Source organism: Mya arenaria, chromosome 14, assembly GCF_026914265.1.
Source record: "Mya arenaria isolate MELC-2E11 chromosome 14, ASM2691426v1".
NCBI lineage: Eukaryota > Metazoa > Mollusca > Bivalvia > Myida > Myidae > Mya > Mya arenaria.
Window position 1 is genome coordinate 52,357,344 of NC_069135.1, and position 19,459 is coordinate 52,376,802.

Below are 19,459 nucleotides of genomic sequence, written 5' to 3' on the forward strand. Positions count from 1 at the left end.
CTGATCCTGGACATTTTTATTTTTTAGATATAAATAAACTTAAATTCATCTGGCGGTCGTTCCTTGTGGCGATTTTTTTAGCTGTCCAGATATGGAAAAATAACTTTAAACTTCCGGCATTCTAGAATAAATGCCCTTATTTCAATTCAAACAAGTGTTGTTATTATTTCCATACATAGTGAAACCAGGTTGTCCATTACTCCGGAAACAATAGAACATAAATGAATTTTATAAACATATAAAAGTATTTATGTCTTTGTTTGATATTAATAAGATGTATATTTAGACCAATGACGTCAGAGCCAATTGTCTTATCGTCTTAAATCATGTGACCGAAACTTTAAACCACGTGACTAATATCAGCCAATCAAGGCACTCCTATTCCATCACTCTTCGTTCAGATTTAAAGCAGAACCACGCTAAAAAAATTTGGAAAACCACCTCCTCCTCTCCTCCTACCCTACAACGTAAGACATTATTGGCTCACCTCACTTTTGAATTAATTTTCTTTTTCTTTTCTTATTCCTTTTGTTTTTATATTTTATATTTGTTCTTACATTATGGCGGTTTTTTAGCTGTCCAGATATGGAAAAATAACTTTAAACTTCCGGCATTCTAGAATAAATGCCCTTATTTCAATTCAAACAAGTGTTGTTATTATTTCCATACATAGTGAAACCAGGTTGTCCATTACTCCGGAAACAATAGAACATAAATAAACTTAAATATGAAGATTTGCGATCTGATATTTTGTCACCTGTTTTGTATCACTGGTGTCCATGCATTTTCGCATAAATTGGCTCCTTCCAGGACAAAAAATGAAAAAAGTTGTCAAAACGTTCAATCTGTGAGAGTGCAGCTTTAAAGAGGCCCGTACTCCGTATGATGAAATAGCTAAAAAAAGAGAGAAAATTGTCGAAAAACAGACATAAACTTGGTATCGATGTGTTCAATGCATTGAAACTTACTGACGGAAGTACCACATAGTTTACAATTAATTTAATTTTCGCAGTTTTTTCGTATCTTTTCATTAACAAAGATTACTAGGTATGTCTACCTAGTAGAATTCATTTTATATGCGTGATTGGCTAGTCGATGTTATCACTTGATATAACCAAGTTAGGTACATAGCTTAAATATTCATACCGTTCAGAGTAAAGCCTCGTAGCACAGTGGATACAACACTGGACTGCAATTTTGCCGACACATGTTCGAACCCGGTCTCCGACTCGATTTTTTTTTACATTTTGGTATATTTATTTTTACAATTATGATATCAAAGAGTCAAACATTTTATTAAATAATTGTCCTGAGATTCGTTACAGAAAATAATTGTTTTTTGGTGCCAATCTGGTGTGTCCCTTTAATATTGAAATATGGCAAACACTCTGTTTTCTCATTGAAATATTGCAAACACAGTTTTCACATTTAGAAATTGACCAATCGGTCAATTCACTACGGTTTCATTTGAGATAAAGAACAAGAATACAAACTGCCATGTTTGTATATATAATGTATTTTCAGTCAGTTATTGTACTCTTTTGTGCAATAGTAAGCAATACATTTCCAAATGATACCAACATTATTTTGAATACAACCTACATTTCGTGCCAATAAAATTGCAGAATAACAATCATTCAGTACTAGGCTTAATCATTCAGACTTTCAACTTTCGCGGGTGTTTAAAGGTCCGCTTACTTTCGCTCATCCGATACAAAGAACCTGCGTCAGAGTTTGCGTTGAAAATGTGTCAGGCAATGAGGTAGTATTCTAAGACAGTTACAATTTAATGACAATTACATTTTAATGATTAAGAAAGAGCTCGTTCGCTTTGATCACTCCGCCCATTCTTAATCATTAAAATGTTACTTCAGGTCATGTAACTATTACATGAGGTCACTAGGCATTGAAAGAATATAACAACCAATGGTATGATAAACGAAAATCTTAGTTCAACAAAGGAATTTAATATTGAAAAGTCAAAGATTTGTTTAAACTCTGTAACTTCAGGTCTTTATTTCATGTCAGAATGTGTTTTAACAAATAAATATTTGAATTTGTATTAGACGCTTTATATATATATATATATATATAGGTACCAATATTTGACATTGTATCAAATTTTTGACAAAACGGTGCAAGAACCTGCTGGTATATTGTGTGGCAATTATGAAATGCCATTGTATGAATTTAAATTGAAGTTGTCGTTAACAAGAATAGAAGTATTTACATTTGAACTACTCGTTGAAAACGACTGTTGACATAAAGCCTGGGAAGAGAAGAACCCTATTATTAATGTAGAGTAACACCCTCCTTTTTATGTTCTATCTTTTCTTATGAATAAGCTGCGTGCTATATAAAAAGTAGACCACATTTCAAAAATAATCATGGGTGAGTTATTAAGAATGACCTTCATCTTGCAAAGGTCAAAGTGTCTGCTTAATAGTAAACGACAGGTTATCATTTAAAAATTTAATGAAAATGTGCTATATTAAAATCCCATTTCGATTATGAAAAATGTATAATTACGTGTTCTAATTGAAATACGGTTTTTTAATGTCGTATGACATGGAGGTGATGTTTGATCGTCGTTAATGTACATAGTGTGGCGTATTTTGATCTGGACACAGACTACTGACAGTGGTGTAGCTAACCCTCTATTCATGTGGATTCATAAATGTGCTGGGGCATGCCCCTTCGGAAAATTTTGAAATCCATGGTGCATTCTGGGCGTTCTGAGGTGGTTTATTTAGTACTGGAAAAATGGACAGTTTTGGGATCATGTATTCAAGCACGCATACTGCATCTTCGGCTGTTTTTAGTTCTTCGTCAGAATCATGTTGATTCAGCCGCGAACTAGCGTATAGGCAGCTACGTGCCTGACTGATTATGTTCTATCAAAATACGGCGTTACAAATGAGAAGTCATATGAAGACTAAATCGAAAAAAAGGAAAATTTATTCATGGCATTGGACAATGGGCCGATTGTTGAGAACTTCGAAAAAGTTAAAAATGTTGATAACATCATCATAGACAACTTTTAAATGTTTACTGCCCTGAAAGTTTCGTCGAATTACTTGTTATCCGCTGTATTTCTAACAAGATCTGACACAATTGTTTCAGCTGTAGTTTTGTTCAAATGTAGTTTCAGAACTTTATTAACTTATAAAAAAGCTCTGAACAATCAACCCAATGTATGTGTACGTCTGTTAAATAATGCTTATTCATATTTTTGTTCACAGATAGTTTAACCAAGATATTTCATATTTTTCAAGAAAGGCTTATATCAAGTAGATGTGTGTGCATCCCTTAGGTAATGTTAATCAAAATACTATCTGGATAAAATACCACAACTACCGCGTTTAAAGGCTTAAGACAAATGTTATTTTTCAGGAAGGCTCATTCGAAAATACCAATACCAAATACCCGATGGTATTAAGTTGTATGTGCATCGCTTAGGTAATGGTCATACAGAATATATTTGGATTGTTTACCAAGTGAAATCAACTAATGCGCAATGTTAATATTCAAGAATGCTCATTTGAGAATGCAAGTTTAAATACATGTAGAAATGCCCGATGGAGGGACGAAAAATAAAACCGGAAGACAATATTTGCATGTATTTTTTAAGCAATGCTGAGTATGTAGACTTATGAGGGATGCCGAAGTACTGTCACAAAACAAAGTACCAACGCAAAAATCGTCGGCCGAACGGGTTTGGATTCTGAATATGACGGTGCCAAAGAATCGAGGTGACATACGTCACATGTTGCTTAATGACACCGTTAAAACAACCCACGTTTATCGATTAACAGACTAACGTATGTCATTACAAAACAGCCTATGGGTCGATCAGAATCGCGTAATAATATGACTCGAATTCGCGACATTGTAAACATGGCTGGGGCAAAAGATGATCGTTATTAAGTGATTCTGATTGGCAAATTATTACGTTTAAACGAGATACGTAAGTCGTTTCATCGAGATACTAAGTCGTTTAAACGAGATACGTAAGTAGTTTAAACGAGATATGTAAGTAGTTTAAACGAGATACGTACGAGTACATGATGAGCGTGTGGGTATATGAGATAAAATAAAACACGCATGTCACCTCTCTGCCATCGTGAAGTATGGTTCTGTTAGCGTTTTTAGTTTATATATACATTCACCTAAACTAGATCATTTAAAATATATATGCCATGAATGGCCGGTTTTGACAATCCGGTATATATTTAGCAAACATCATGCAGAACAACCTGGCTGGAACGACTTATTCAAAAGATACAAAAGCGCTATTGCTAAAAACGCTTTATTAATGTATTTTGGGGAGAAATTATATCTCATAAATTGCCCCGTTTGTTCTCATTTGTAAACGAAATCTTATTATAATATCACTGAGTGCATTTTTCTTCACATTTTAATCTTGAGTTCATTCTACTTCACATTCATTTTGCTTATTATTAAAATATTGAGTCCATTTTTCTTAACATTTAAAAATTCTTCATGTATTAATCGTTTTCATCTGAGCAAATTATTCTTCGCACGTGCAAATTCACTTTGTCATGAAAAGAGCGAACATATTTAATGACCTTTCCAATATTTTTATGGGTTAAATAAGTGTATATTCTTCGTTTGCGTTGACTTCATCTAAAGTTGATCCCTGGACGACGGAATGGTTGGCAAATTTGCATTGAAGCTATTACGGGCCAAATGCTGCGTCGATGAACCATTTATAAGCACACAATTATCTCCCATATATACGAATAGTTCAAACGTAAGTAATGCAATATGTTACACTTTAAGGAGGTTCAATTCATTAGCAAAGAACATAACCTCTTTTTTCACGGTTTTAAGAAGATTTGTTATGATTCAAAATTAACATTCGACCCGTTGTTCCTTCCATTCATTGTCTAACAATAAAACATATTTGTTATGGTTCACGATTATTTTCGAACCCGTATAGACTAGCACTTTTCATGAACGAATTACTTGTCTGAGATGTAACTCGTCTGACATGATTTCATAAATAAAGGATAAATCATTTACTTATTTCTGTTAAATTGGTTTACAGGCGATTTCAAAGTTAAAGATATCATGCAATAATCGGGCAAATGGAAATCGAAATCGTTGATCATCTTCTTCTTCTTCTTCTTCTTCTTCTTCTTCTTCTTCTTCTTCTTCTTCTTCTTCTTCTTCTTTTTCTTCTTCTTCTTCTGTTGTCTTGTTTTTCAGTCATTATTTTGACCAGTTTTGCAATCAGTAAGCAATACCCTTTCAAATGAAACCACCATTATATATGGGGTCATCTGCCACCATCAAAATCTAACATTACGGCCAATGACATGATAAAACAAAACTCTTATTTGAATAACGCATACCTTGATTAAAAAGTCAAAAATTTGTTTTAGACTCCGTAACTTCAAGTCTTTATTCCATGTCAACTATCGCGTTATATCAAATAGGTATTTGAAGTAGATGTATTTTATCTATAGGCACCAAAATTTGACACTGTATCCAATTTTAGACCAATTGGTGCAAAAACCTGGTGGTATTTTATTTGACAATTATAAAATGCCATTGTATGAATTTAAATTGAAGTTGTCGTTAACAGAAATACGAGAAGTATTTACCTTTTAACTGCATTTGAAAAAACAACTTTTTTCTTAAATCCTGGGAAGAAAAGAGCCCTATTGTTAATGTAAAGTAACACCCTCCTTTTATGTCAAATCCTTTCTTCTGAATCAGTGCCGTACCATATTAAAAGTAGACCACATCTCAAAAATAATCATGGGTGAGTTATTAATAATGACCTTCAATCTTGCAAAGGTCAAAGCGTCCGCTAAAGAGTAACGACAGGTTATCATTAAAATGTTTAATGAAGATGTGATGTGTTAAAATCCCATTACGATTTTAATGAATGTCATTCTATTCTTCAATTTAAAGCTGCACTCTCACATATTGACAGTTTTGACTTTTCTTTATTTTTTGTTTGAGGATCGGTTGATTTTGGCATAAATCCCTTCAATTCAGTTAAATGAGATCAATTACAATAAGGACAGTTCTGAATTGTTTGGAAAACTGCCGAAAAAAAACGCATATTTCTTAAATCGTTAGTAAGTTTGCTATAGTCAATTGATCTACTTCCACGCGAAATAACACTGATATTTAGTGTTTAACGAACCTCAACACCATTTATGAGAAGAAATTTCCACTTGTGTACTAAACATTAAACAACGTTAAAAAAGCTATATGTCTTATAAGAAAAATAAAATTGGTCGACTATGCATTGGATAAAGCATTCGGAACTCCACGGCCATTTTTATCGAAAACAACCTCGGATGTATACCGGGACATCAGTTGAAGTAGTTCGTAAATTTTGAATTATATTATTAATGAAATGTAGTGTTTTAGAATTGTATTTATTGATCTAAGTTAAAATTGATTGCCAGTGAAGTATATTATTGCAAACACAATTAAGATTCCCAAGAGTTAAGTCATAATGTTTAACTGCTAAATAAAATTACTACGCGATCTATTTGCAGCGGACTTAAACGTACCGCATTCTGAGTATGTAAACCGTCCAAATACATCAGAGGTTGTTTTCGATAAAAATGGCCGAGGAGCTCCGAATGTCGATCAAGTGACCACATCCGGTGTAGGAGTACAAGAAAAAGCGGTGAAAATGTGAACAAAAAAAGTAGATCAAGTAGATCCAGCAAGTTCAGCACGTTATTGTAAATGACAAACTATTTAGCTTTAAAACCTATTATAATGGAATGTAGCCAATGGTCTGAGATAGTATAACGATGTCATGTGATAAAAAAATGAATAAAGGCCTCCGAATTGGAGTAATTTGCCCTTTAAGACTTGCCATATTTAAGTTTGATACCGAAGTACTACATGTCGTGAAAAGGGCACGGGACTCAGGGTGGGGCCTATAACCTTTTTTATGCTCGCACTCGGGTAAGGCCAATTCGGCGAGTGTTCCAATAAGATTGCTAGTAATTTAAGGTTTTTGAAACATAGTGCACAGACCGAATGAAACCAGGTTAGTGCTACCCTTGTTCTTTAACGTGCACCAGTACATGTATCGCACTGTAACACGGGACACTCATTTAACGTCTCTCCCGGAAGGCGATTTATATTGTTCAGTGGTGTGAAACTCAAAAGATAAAAGAAAATTACAACAAAACGATGTTACAAAGTTAAAACTGTCGGCCTAATAGAAATTTTGATTCTAAATATGTTTCTCTAAGGTGGATGTTTTGTATATGCTATGTATCAATTTGTGCATTTTGTATAAGTGTTTTATTATGTCAAATCAATAGGGAAGGCATGTATATATTCACAATGTAATTATAATGTAAATCAATATTAACCTAAATTAGACTTTTCCTTTTGAAAACTTGATGTGCGATTGGCCGGTTATGTACGGATTTCCGTTAGGGCCATCGCCTGTGAATGTGTTGATCTAAAACGCGATACTCAAAAGTACGATAATGAATCGCGTTTTCGTCATCGTACTGTCACGTTTTCGTCATCGTACTGTCACGTTTTCGTCATCGTACTGTCACGTTTTCGTCATCGTACTGTCGCGTTTTCATCAACGTACTGTCGCGTTTTCATCAACGTACTGTCACGTTTTCATCAACGTACTGTCACGTTTTCATCAACGTACTGTCACGTTTTCATCAACGTACTGTCGCGTTTTCATCAACGTACTGTCGTACTGTCGCGTTTTCATCAACGTACTGTCGCGTTTTCATCAACGTACTGTCGCGTTTTCATCAACGTACTGTCACGTTTTCACCAACGTACTGTCGCGTTTTCGTTATCGTAGTTGCGTGATTTCGCATTTTCATCATTGTACTGTCGCGTTTTCATCATCGTCCTGTCGCGTTTTCGTTATCGTACTGTCGCGTTTTCATCAACGTACTGTCACGTTTTCGTTATCGTACTGTCGCGTTTTCATCATCGTCCTGTCGCGTTTTCGTCATCGTACTGTCGCGTTTTCATCATCGTACTGTCGCGTTTTCGTTATCGTACTGTCGCGTTTTCATCATCGTCCTGTCGCGTTTTCGTCATCGTACTGTCGCGTTTTCATCAACGTACTGTCACGTTTTCATCAACGTACTGTCGCGTTTTCGTTATCGTAGTTGCGTGATCTCGCATTTTCATCATTGTACTGTCGCGTTTTCATCATCGTCCTGTCGCGTTTTCGTTATCGTCGTTTCGTGATTTCGCGTTTTCATTATTGTAATATCGAGTATCACGATTTAGATCAACACATTCACAGGCGATGGTCCTAACAGCATTCCGTATTTTGACAATCTGGTGCATGTCTAGCGTACATCATGAAGAATAAACGGGCTGGGTCGGCTTTATTCAATACAAAAGCAATATTTCTAAAATTGCTTTATTTATCTATTTTGAGAAGAAAATATACCTCATCAAAAGCGTGGCTTTGTCCCGTTTTTATCATTTGTAAAGTGAATCTCATCATAATCTGGAGTTCTTTATTCATCGCATTTTTTAATTAGTTTTTACATTAAACATGTCAAAATCCCTACATTATTCTTCGCACGTGTTAATTCACTTTGTCATGAAATGTTTTCGTGATCAACTTCGTGATACTTTTATTTGTATGGTTTATAATAATGTTAATGCTCTATTCTTCAACTTTGGCGACGGAATGGTTTTTAAAGAGGCACTGAACCTATATCGGACCAAGAGCTTCCTCAACGCGCCATTATAAACATTATATTCCATTTATTCTCTCTCACCCCCGCCACCAATAAAAATAAATAATAAAATAAACACAAACGTAAGCTGTGCTTTACCTGACCATTAAAGGGTTTTTTCCATTCATTATCAAACAATAGAAATATGTGTTATGGTTCAAGATTAATATCGAACCCGTTCGAACCCGTATAAAACCTTTCACGATCGAATTACTGACATCGTTAATTATTATTATCGTTTGGCATGTTGTCATTTATATAGGATAACTCATTAATTAGTTTCTTTGTAATTATTAAACATGCAATATCCATGTGTAAGCAAATCAATTTTCACAGCATACAATAAATAATTTGATAGCTTCTTCTTCTTTTGCTGTTGTCTTTGCTGCTGCTGCTAGTGCTGCTGCAGCTGTTGTTGTTGTTGTTGTTGTTCTTCTTCTTCTTCTTTTTCTCCGTCAATTTCTTCAGTTTCATCAACTTCTTCTACTTTGTCTTCGTTCTTTCGTCTTCTTTAATCTACTTTATCTGAAGAAACGGCTTTCAATTTGATCTTTGAAGAGAAAGTGAAATAATGAGGTTCTTCTTCTTCTTCTTCTTCTTCTTCTTCTTCTTCTTCTTCTTCTCATTGTTTTTCTTTATTGTTTTCATTGTTGTTGTTGTTGTTGTTATTGTCGTTGTTGTTGTAGTTGTTGTTGTTGTTCTTCTTCTTCTACTTCTTCTTCTTCTTCTTGATCTGGATCTTCTAAATCTTTTTAATCTTCTTGATATCCTTCTTCTTCTTCTTCTTCTTCTTCTTCTTCTTGTTCTTCTTCGTCTTTTTCTTCGTCTTTTTCTTCCCTTCTTTTTCTTTTTCTTCTTCTCCTTCAATCTACATTTTCTGAACAAGCGGCTTTAAATTTGTTGTGTGAAGAGTAAATGAAATACCAATACTATAATGAGGTTGAAAAATGGGTAAGTATTACCTAATTCACTGAGACACTTGAGGCAATTACTTTTAATTACAGCATACGTAATTAAAGAACTATCGGATCAATGATTAAATAGAAGGTATTGTTCAAAATCACCGCGTATGTCTTACGTTCCGACGCGTCGGTGAACCCGAAACCAAACCATACTAGCTGTTTGATCGAACCAGGATTTGCTTTCTATAAGAATGGCCCGTTTGAATGGAACATCAAAAAGACCTATTGAGGATATAGAAATGCGGCTTTGCATATAGTCACAATTGGTTATATGATTGAAAATCATTAGATTCAATTTGAATTTCTTTACATCATGACTTGAGCATCGGTTTCATGAAAGTTATTTTGAAGTTTAGATTTATAGAAGTAAATATGTGGAATAAAAACTGACTTTTGGTGAAGGTGAAATTTTCACTACATTTTAAATTGACTCTTTACAAATTGCGGAAGTGTTGCTTTGTGTTCGCTCAAATGGCATTTTGCAGATCAGTTTATGTAAACTAAGTTAAATATTAAAATTAATGCAAGCTTATGAAGGATTTAACCTTGAAGAGATGAAGTTTAAATAAATAGTGTACCTTATTTCGGGTAATTATGTCGGAGGATGACAGAAGAAGTCGGACAGACATCAGTTTGCGTCAAGACAACAATATGGCCGGTGTTTCCCGCGCTCAGATGGTTTCCAGTGACGGTCCAAGATATTCCGGAAACAGACGACCGTCAATGCAGACTGAGAATATTTTCGTAACGGAAACTAGTCAAGCACGTTTAGATGCTGCGAATGCGCGGTTAGAGCTTCAACCGGAAATGGCACATGGTCCAACTCGCGTAGAATATGGAGCTGTTAGAAGCCAGCCCCAGAGAAGTGATCATTATGACAGACGACATTCTAACACAAGAAGCAGCAGACATCTTCACCATGACGATATGCCAAACGGGTCCACTCGATTGTCGGAAATGAGACATGAACCGGTTCATACCAGAAATCCCCAAGTTAGATCGATTTACCATGAGAACAATGACCATTCACTTGACCAAACCAGACGGACGCGCTTTAGAAGTGTCACATCCGCCAATTCAAGAGGTTTGAATATTTGTATATGTTTCTGTAGTTTTTTATATAAATATTGTTATTATTTTAGTTGGTGTCAGGTTTAAATAAACAATTCTTATAAATAAATTGTCATAAAAATGATAAAAATATAAAAGAAATTTACAGCTATTAAAAGCTATATTTTCATATCAAAATGTGTGCTTTTCTTTTTATCGTGTTTTGTTTAATTAATAGAAGACTTCAATACCAGCCATGAATGTTCAATTTAGTTCTGTTTTATGTTTTTAAAAGGAACTCGTCCAAGTATATAAGAAAAAAAAAATAGAGCTCTTATGTAAATAATTCAATTTTCGAGAATGTGCCCCCCCCCCCCACCCCCCTCATGTTTTGCTCAGCACTACATATTTTCTGCCAATTCTGACCCAATACAGTTTAATGCCATAGTTTTGATGCATTATAATGTTTAACTCATTTGACTTCTGATCAACACAAAATAGCATATGATTCGTGTACAGATAACAAATATTTCAGCGATATATCGGTGCTTTTTAACTTCTAATTTTTGGCCGGGTAGCTATTAGTTGAAAAAAACAACACATTTATATAGGCTTATATATAATTATTTTCAATATTTTGCATCCACTAAGTGTACCCCTTTAATATGACTCTAATATATTTTAGTTACGGATTATGATGAGAAGGCTGACTGTTACGTGGTGCCGGCACTTCCCATGCCCGTGGCCATTTTCTGCTGTATTCTCAACTTTATCATCCCTGGGTTCGGTAAGTCGTAGACCACTATAAATTTATTTTCATAAATTAAAACTATAAATAGATTTTCATCCCCGCCCGCCCGTCTCTTTTTTCCCAACGCCCCTTACATTTCATTGATTCAAATTAAAACGTTGAAAACTGGTCTGTATTTGCGCATAGGTCCGGTACTGTCAGGAAACGGCGTTTATTCACTTATATATACGGCGTCAATGTATAAAATTCACATGCAAAAAGGAGAATTGTTAGGATTGTGATCGTGTTTCGTCTAGAAACACATGTATTTGGTCCCTATGCTTTAAGAAAGAGCATGAACACATATTCAACAGAGAAATAGTCATCTTAGAAAAATTAAATGGCATCCCCTGCCCCCATTTAAAAAAACGGATGAATATCTAGTAATAAATGATAATTCATGTATCTTTTCATTGAGATAATGGTTCTCAAATGTTTTCACTACACGGAATTTTAATATAACCACATTTTCCCAGATAAACCTTTTTCATATCGACAAACAAACTAACAGTCAATCTTGCCTGATGAATTTACTCAATCTTGCCTGATAAGCCTTTTTCATCTTGTCTTATAAATTTACTTAAGCCTGCCTGATAAGCCTTTTTCATCTTGTCTTATAGATTTACTAAAGCCTGCCTGATAAGCCTTTTTCATCTTGCCTTATAAATTTACTTCATCTTGCCTGATAAGCCTTTTTCATCTTGTCTTATAATTTACTCAAGCCTGCCTGATAAGCTTTTTTCATCTTGTCTTATAAATTTAAGATTATTATTATTATAAGGCAAGATAAGATATCTTGCCTTATAAATTTACTCAATGTTCCCTGAAAAGCCTTTCTCATCTTGTCTTATAAATTTACTCAAGCCTGCCTGATAAGCCTTTTTCACCTTGTCTTATAAATTTACTCAAGCCTGCCTGATAAGCCTTTTTCATCTTGTCTTATAAATTTACTCAACCTTGCCTGAAAAGCCTTTCTCTATTTACGCAAACTCAGTCATAATTATAAGTGAACTAGACTGTACTTGTTAAACGAACCCAATTTTTGTTGGAAAAACGTACTCCATCTTTCCCGATTAACATATATATCATCTTGCCAATGAACTTACTGCATCTCGCCTTATCATCAAACTTCGCCTTGTCCAATAAACCAACTTAATTTTGTCTGGTTATGTTAGTACGTATAATCTTCATTAAACATTCCTGATAAACTGACACTTACTAAACTTACAAATAAACATTTACATCTTGTCGAATAAACGTACTCCATATTGTACGTTAACTCCATTTTCAGCTCTTCAAGTGAACTCATCTTTCCTGTAAACTTGCTTTTCTCCACTTCACTCTGCTATATGTTTTTACTGTTGAATAACTTCATCTTGCCCGAAAAAAACTGATTCCTTTTGATCTTATAACCTTATTCCATCTTGCCTTGTACTCCATCTTTCCTTGAAAGACTATTCCTATCTTGCATGAAAAACAAACTACATTTGTCTGATACGTTCTGTTAAAGGAAGTCTGCCATACTGTTATAGGCAGTCAGCCATACTGTTATAGGCAGTCTGCCATACTGTTATAGGAAGTCTGCCATACTGTTATAGGAAGTATATAATACTGTTATAGGCAGTCAGCCATACTGTTATAGGCAGTCTGCCATACTGTTATAGGAAGTATATAATACTGTTATAGGCAGTCAGCCATACTGTTATAGGCAGTCTGCCATACTGTTATAGGAAGTATATAATACTGTTATAGGCAGTCAGCCATACTGTTATAGGCAGTCTGCCATACTGTTATAGGAAGTATATAATACTGTTATAGGCAGTCAGCCATACTGTTATAGGAAGTATATAATACTGTTATAGGCAGTCTGCCATACTGTTATAGGCAGTCTGCCATACTGTTATAGGCAGTCTGCCATACTGTTATAGGCAGTCTGCCATACTGTTATAGGAAGTATATAATACTGTTATAGGAAGTCTGCCATACTGTTATAGGAGGTATACAATACTGTTAAAGGAGGTATATCATACTGTTATAGGAAGTCTACAAGACTGTTATAGGAAACCTGCCATACTGATATAGGAAACCTGCCATACTGATATAGGAAGTCTGCAGTACTGTTGTAGGCAGTCTCCGACCTTGTTATACGAAGTATGCCTCATTGGTATGCGAAGTGTTTCATACTGTTATAGGAAATCTGCCACATTTTTGTAGGAAGTCTGCCATACAGTTAAAGAAAGTCTACCATTTTGTCATTCGAAGTATGTCATACTGTTATAGGAAGTCTGCCACATTGTTATAGGAAGTCTCCCATATTATCCACAGGCTCAATGTGCGCGTCTTTGTGTGTGTTCTGCTGCGCGCGCACAGACGATATGACGTGCGGGGACAAGTTTGGCTCGTGCTGCACGATGTTTGGTATCGGCATGCTCCAGTTACTGCTGGTCGCGTGTTTTCTCGTGGGGTGGATCTGGAGCTGCATTTGGGGCATCACCTTCATTGGCATGTCGGGTAAGTGGGTGAGGTTTGGGCTTATCACACCTTTATTCATCCGCATACGTCGTGCACCCTGTTTCGGGCCATCAGGGTGCGTGACTGAGTTAATTGATTTAATGGACCGTGATGTCATATTCATTCATATTTGGCCGAGACGTTATATACCCCCCCCCCCCCCCGAAAACTTTTCCGGCTGTCCGGCTTACTTTACACACCTCAGGATTTGTAGTCACTTTTAAAACAAATTGCCCAACATGGCAAAACAAGCTTCATCCTTTTTTATTCAGCGGAGTACTACAACCGCCCACGTGACGATTATCCAGACGACCCCCAGTCCGAGTCGACCAACAATCCCGTGTACCGGCGAGGGGCCGTCGCCCGCCTACCGACCCCACAAGTTGTCGTCGACCAGCCCTATCCAGGAATTAGGTCAATGCCGTTTAACATACACATAACTCTTTGTAACTCTTCGGCAACATCCGTAATGTTCACATAGATCACCGTGACTCATCGGCAACGCCCGCAATGTTCACATATCTCATCGTAACTCATCAGCAGTCCGTTATGTTAATAAAACTCATCGTAATTCATCGGCGACGTCCGTAATGTTCCCAAAGCTCATCGTAACTCATCGGCAACGTCCGTTATATGTTCGCAACCTACCTTAACTCATCGGCAACGCCCGTAATGTTCCAAAAGCTCATCGTAACTCATCGGTAAAGTCCGTTTTGTTAAAACGGTTAATAAAATGTATTGGTTACATATTGACCAATCAATAAACAGTTCGGCTAACTTTAACCAAAACAACGACTTAACCATTTTTATACAAAAAGCTGCCGACCTTGAAAAAAAATACTCTTCTTATGGTGGCAAAATACTACAATAGGTCCCTTATAAGTAAAATGTATGTGAAATAAGTATCATGACAAAAGAGATCAAAGAATCGCGACAAAACGATCTATAACCAATACCATTTAATGCGTCATAATAAGGTATCCGGCCGCTAATGTGTCAATTTTCAATTTTAGATACTTGGTGACCTTATATAATTTGAAAGGGTTATGTGAGGATAAAAAGAAGAAAAATAATACCTAAAACAATTATACTTACAAGTTTGGTTGGCCTTCAAAGATTGCAAAATATGTCCTCTACGTCCTATTTCATTGAAAAAAATGAGAGCAAATATAGGGGAAAACGGTAATAACTTTATGTAAGATGTATGTTCGATCATTTATTTTACATATTAGTAATTAGAAATCAAATACCTGTCCGATGATACCAAATTTGTATGGGGTCACCGGGTATCAAACCTTTTTTTATAAAGGTTAATGGAGGTAATATGGAATTACCTTAATTTCGAGTCGGATAGGTTTGAAATAACTTATGTTTTTTTACAGTTACGAAGAAATAGACAGGCAAAGACGTCGTCGGCAGGCTGGGACGAACCGTCGGGCAAGGTCACGTATCTCTCTGACCCCGTCAAACTTCATATATCCTATGAGAGCCCCTTCTAACATCGCGTACAACTCCCCGCCCCCTCCTTACCGTGAAAATCCTACACCGCATAACTCATCTGCGCATGCGCCGGTTGCTAATGGCAACGCAGGCAGTCATCACAGACACCATCGCTCTGACAGAAGTGGTTCACAAGTAAGCGTTTTTATTAACTCGTAAAATGGTCAGGGTATTACCTTAGCTGTGACGGCAGCTCAATCTTAATTTATTTTACACCGATTGTGAAGTGTAAGTATGAGAGTTGTAGGGAAACCGGAGCGTCCAATAGACCGGCTTAAAAAATAAAAAAATACACATTTTTTCGGCTTTGAGACAGAAAACCCACTTGTCCGGCTTGCCGTTGCCGTCGGCGTCGACATCAACACGCAAAACACTTCAACACTCGTCTCTTAATCCAGTCAAGATATTCATAGAACTTGTAACACACGTTGCCAGAACAATACTCGTTTGAACAGTAAGAGGAATAGCACTGGCATTAATAATTTTTGAGTAAGGCCTCTTTTTTGAGAAAATGACATGGTTCCAGACCGTTTTCGGCTGCATTGTGCTTAAACAGTAAACCTTTTTCTCTGTTTTTTTTTCATGGACATTTACGTTTATTCGAACAATAAGTACAAACAAACAATGCATCCAAAATAACATTTTTCGAAATATCGGAAAAAATGGTGTCTTTTTATGATCATTCTTAAAAATATCATGGTCTTTTATTTTGGTAAAAATAAGAAGCATGGTTAGTTATCAAACAATGTTTTAGAAAGTGGTACTTTAAGCAGCAAACTCGGTACCCATTCTTAAAACGATCAACTTTTGACCACTGGCACCGGATTTCCAAACTTAAGAATTGTAATTAAATATTTTTTTAACATGTTTAGTATTATACTTTTTTAGTTTGGAATTACAAGATAGTTTTTGATTATTTTTTTTAAATGATTGAGTTTGAAAATTCGGTGCCATTGAGCAGATCGATGTGTTTGATCGAGTTTAAAAAAACCCACCTAGTTTCAGATTTCTTGTCGACATATTCATCAGAATACCAACGGGTGACGATATAGTTCATCTCAAAAATCTACATAATTATTCGATTTTATCTTCTGTCTGTATATTTATATGATTTCGTCAATATATTATACTCATTAAAAAAATAGTTTGAAAAATCTGTAGCTTTTCAAACCTTTTGTAAGTTTGATATTAAAGATAAACTATTTTTATTCAATAATTTATTTTCTTTTTTCCTCAAAATTGAATGCATAGAATTGGCGTTGTAAAAAATATAAGTATACAAATAAGAAAATGAATTAACGTCTTCAATTATCCGTTTCTTGTTGATAAGTTACTAGAAAACAACCTACATTTTCAGCCAATGAAATAACAGATGGCGATCAGTAGTAATTAGGCTTTATCATGAAGAATTTAAACATTTGCTGGTGTTTGACTACCAGTCATCCAATACACACTCCCTGCGTCAGGTTTTGCGTTTTTCGATGTATCAGCCGATGAGGTTGTATTCTTAGTCAGTTCGATTACCTCACTCCGCCCATTCTTAATCATTAAGATTTTACTTATGATATTTAAAGTCGTTCTGTATTTTCAGCTCGTTCCTGGTGAAGTCATTCCCGAGGAGAGGATGCGGTGACGTCCTCGTTGTACAGTGATAAAGAGACAGTCCACGAGAAAATATGCGAAGAAATGGCAAACCGTGAGATACAAAAGATGTCATCCTTCATCATTTACAACTGGACGTTGAAAAACAATTATATATTGATGGCCTCACTTCCAAATGTCGAAGCTACAAAATCCCATGTTTTTCAGTAGCAACGTTTTTAGTATTAAATCTTGGTTATTTATTCACATTGTTTTTCTTACAAAATGCCGAAGTTACAATTTTTGTATTTCCAATTTCTGAAGGTTCAGCATTTTTTTTGCTCTGTGAGATAACCAATCATTGCTCGACATTTTGATCACATGATGCAACGCCATTTTCTCATTGGACTATTTACTCTGCATTTTGCAGTTAAATGCGTCTCACCTAAATGATTTTAGCGATGTAAAAATTCCGAAACAGAAATAAATTACTTATTTTTGAAGTGAGGCCATCGATATCTGGTCAATTGTTTGGGTAGTGATGTGTTACAAAAAACGCATACAGTGAAATTTCAGTATGACGTAACATATGACGTCATAAAATTGAATTCAACTGGTCAAAGGAGAGCGGCCCTAATTATCCTCATGTACTGTATGTTAATTCGCAAATTGTATTCTGCTATCCGCTTTTATCAAATGCTCGAACAATCTCTTTGCTTCTTTACAGTTACAACTGAGTCATAAATTGAGCTGTAAAAACTGCAATGTCTAATCACATACAGATCATCTGAAGATCACGATGTTCGATCGATATCGTAGTGTTTTATTCATATTTTTATTACTCATTTAAATTTCTCACAATTAACTTCTCATAATTATCATCTCAAATGCCCATATCAACTAATATCGGTCATGCGTTAACAGTGACAAACGGTTTTTCACACCTTATCAAATTGCCTTTCAACTGTTATTGCAATTTTTACAACTTGCGAAAATTTTAACACTTGACAATTGTTTGTTTATTTTGGAACACGCGTTTGGGAAAAAGTGTGAAATTATGACCTCGAGGGAGCCATATGATTTTGTGCACGATTTGTGTACTTTGTGGACCGAGGATATTGCTCGACTGCTCGACATAATTAGGTTTCGAGGCAGCGTGGGTATATTTTATATGAAAATAGAAGGAAAAAGGTTCGGGACCAAGCTCCGACCTCGAGGGAACGCCGGTTCTCGAGCAACCGCTTGTTCGAGGGAACGCAGTTTCACTGTATTATGCATTTATATGTTTAAAGTGACTCGCTCATGTTTTTTTTTACCAAAATTAGTTTTCCCGGTAATGCATCTGAAAACACTTATTTTAACAAAAGTGGTGGATATGTTGACCTCTTAAGGAAAACATCACGTGATAATGTCATTCAACCAATCACGCAACACAACAGCCGTAATTAATTTTAAATCGCGTTATAAAACGCTAATGAAAATTTTGGTCTTCAGAGACGATATTTTAGCAAATATTAACATTTGCTGAAGGGTTCCAGCTTTTGGTATTTTCGTTTTATCTCTCCTTGATTTGCCACACTTTATTTCGTAATTAGAAAGTGCATTTTACCAATCATGAGTGAGTCACTTTAAAAGTTATGTTCACTTATACTTATAAAGTACATATATGTTGTTTTATGTTATAAGCTAGAGTGTGTTTATGCTATTATTTTTTTATGTTGATCATAATTCCTGGTGAATTAAAGTGTTGACAGTTTTAGAAGCCATTAATTCTTGTGTATTTCACGAAAAAAAAACGATGAGCACGAAATAATGTTTCACTGGAGAAATATCATCTTACAAAAGGGTTGATACATATAGAGTATATTGTAATTCCTTTATACATCACTAAAGAGACACGTCAACCTCATTAAAATCATATCGGGACGTTCACTTCATTTCATTACGTTATGTACGCACATAGCGTAACATCGTGAAGCGTGTATTGGGGGATAGGATTTTAATGAGATTGGAGACATGTTAACAAAATTATGATAAATGTATTTTTAATGACGCACTATTTTGCTCTATGACGTCATTTTAATATTGCGCTGTTCCCTTACAATAGGGCCCCTCTCCTCACGGAAAATAGTCCACATGTAGTCCGTGGTAATCCGTCGCTCCCTACATTCCAGCCACTCTCTGCACGGGAAATAGCAGCCACTCTCTGCACGGGAAATAGTCCACGTGTAGTCCGTGGTAAACCGCAGTTCCGCTACATTCCAGCCACTCTCTGCACGGGAAATAGTCCACGTGTAGTCCGTGGTAAACCGTCGTTCCCCCAC

The 19,459-nt window shown here is 35.6% G+C and overlaps 1 protein-coding gene across 1 annotated transcript; it reads left to right on the forward strand.

Annotated features, from left to right (window-relative positions):
- Positions 1 to 9,884: 9,884 nt before the first annotated feature.
- Positions 9,885 to 18,891, forward strand: LOC128217792 (uncharacterized). The gene is made up of 6 exons (XM_052925179.1): positions 9,885 to 10,787; positions 11,439 to 11,540; positions 13,869 to 14,054; positions 14,327 to 14,468; positions 15,437 to 15,689; positions 17,146 to 18,891. Exons 1-6 carry the CDS (start codon positions 10,298 to 10,300, stop codon positions 17,185 to 17,187), a joined length of 1,215 nt encoding a protein of 404 aa, XP_052781139.1. The 5' UTR covers positions 9,885 to 10,297; the 3' UTR covers positions 17,188 to 18,891.
- The last annotated feature ends 568 nt before the right edge of the window (positions 18,892 to 19,459 follow it).

Excerpts from the sequence above, each read along its gene's own strand:
- LOC128217792 (XM_052925179.1), top strand. The coding sequence starts at position 10,298 with ATGTCGGAGGATGACAGAAGAAGTCGGACAGACATCAGTTTGCGTCAA. Across the intron at positions 14,055-14,326 it reads CACCTTCATTGGCATGTCGG|CGGAGTACTACAACCGCCCA; the intron begins GTAAGTGGGTGA and ends TTTTTTATTCAG. Across the intron at positions 14,469-15,436 it reads CAGCCCTATCCAGGAATTAG|TTACGAAGAAATAGACAGGC; the intron begins GTCAATGCCGTT and ends GTTTTTTTACAG.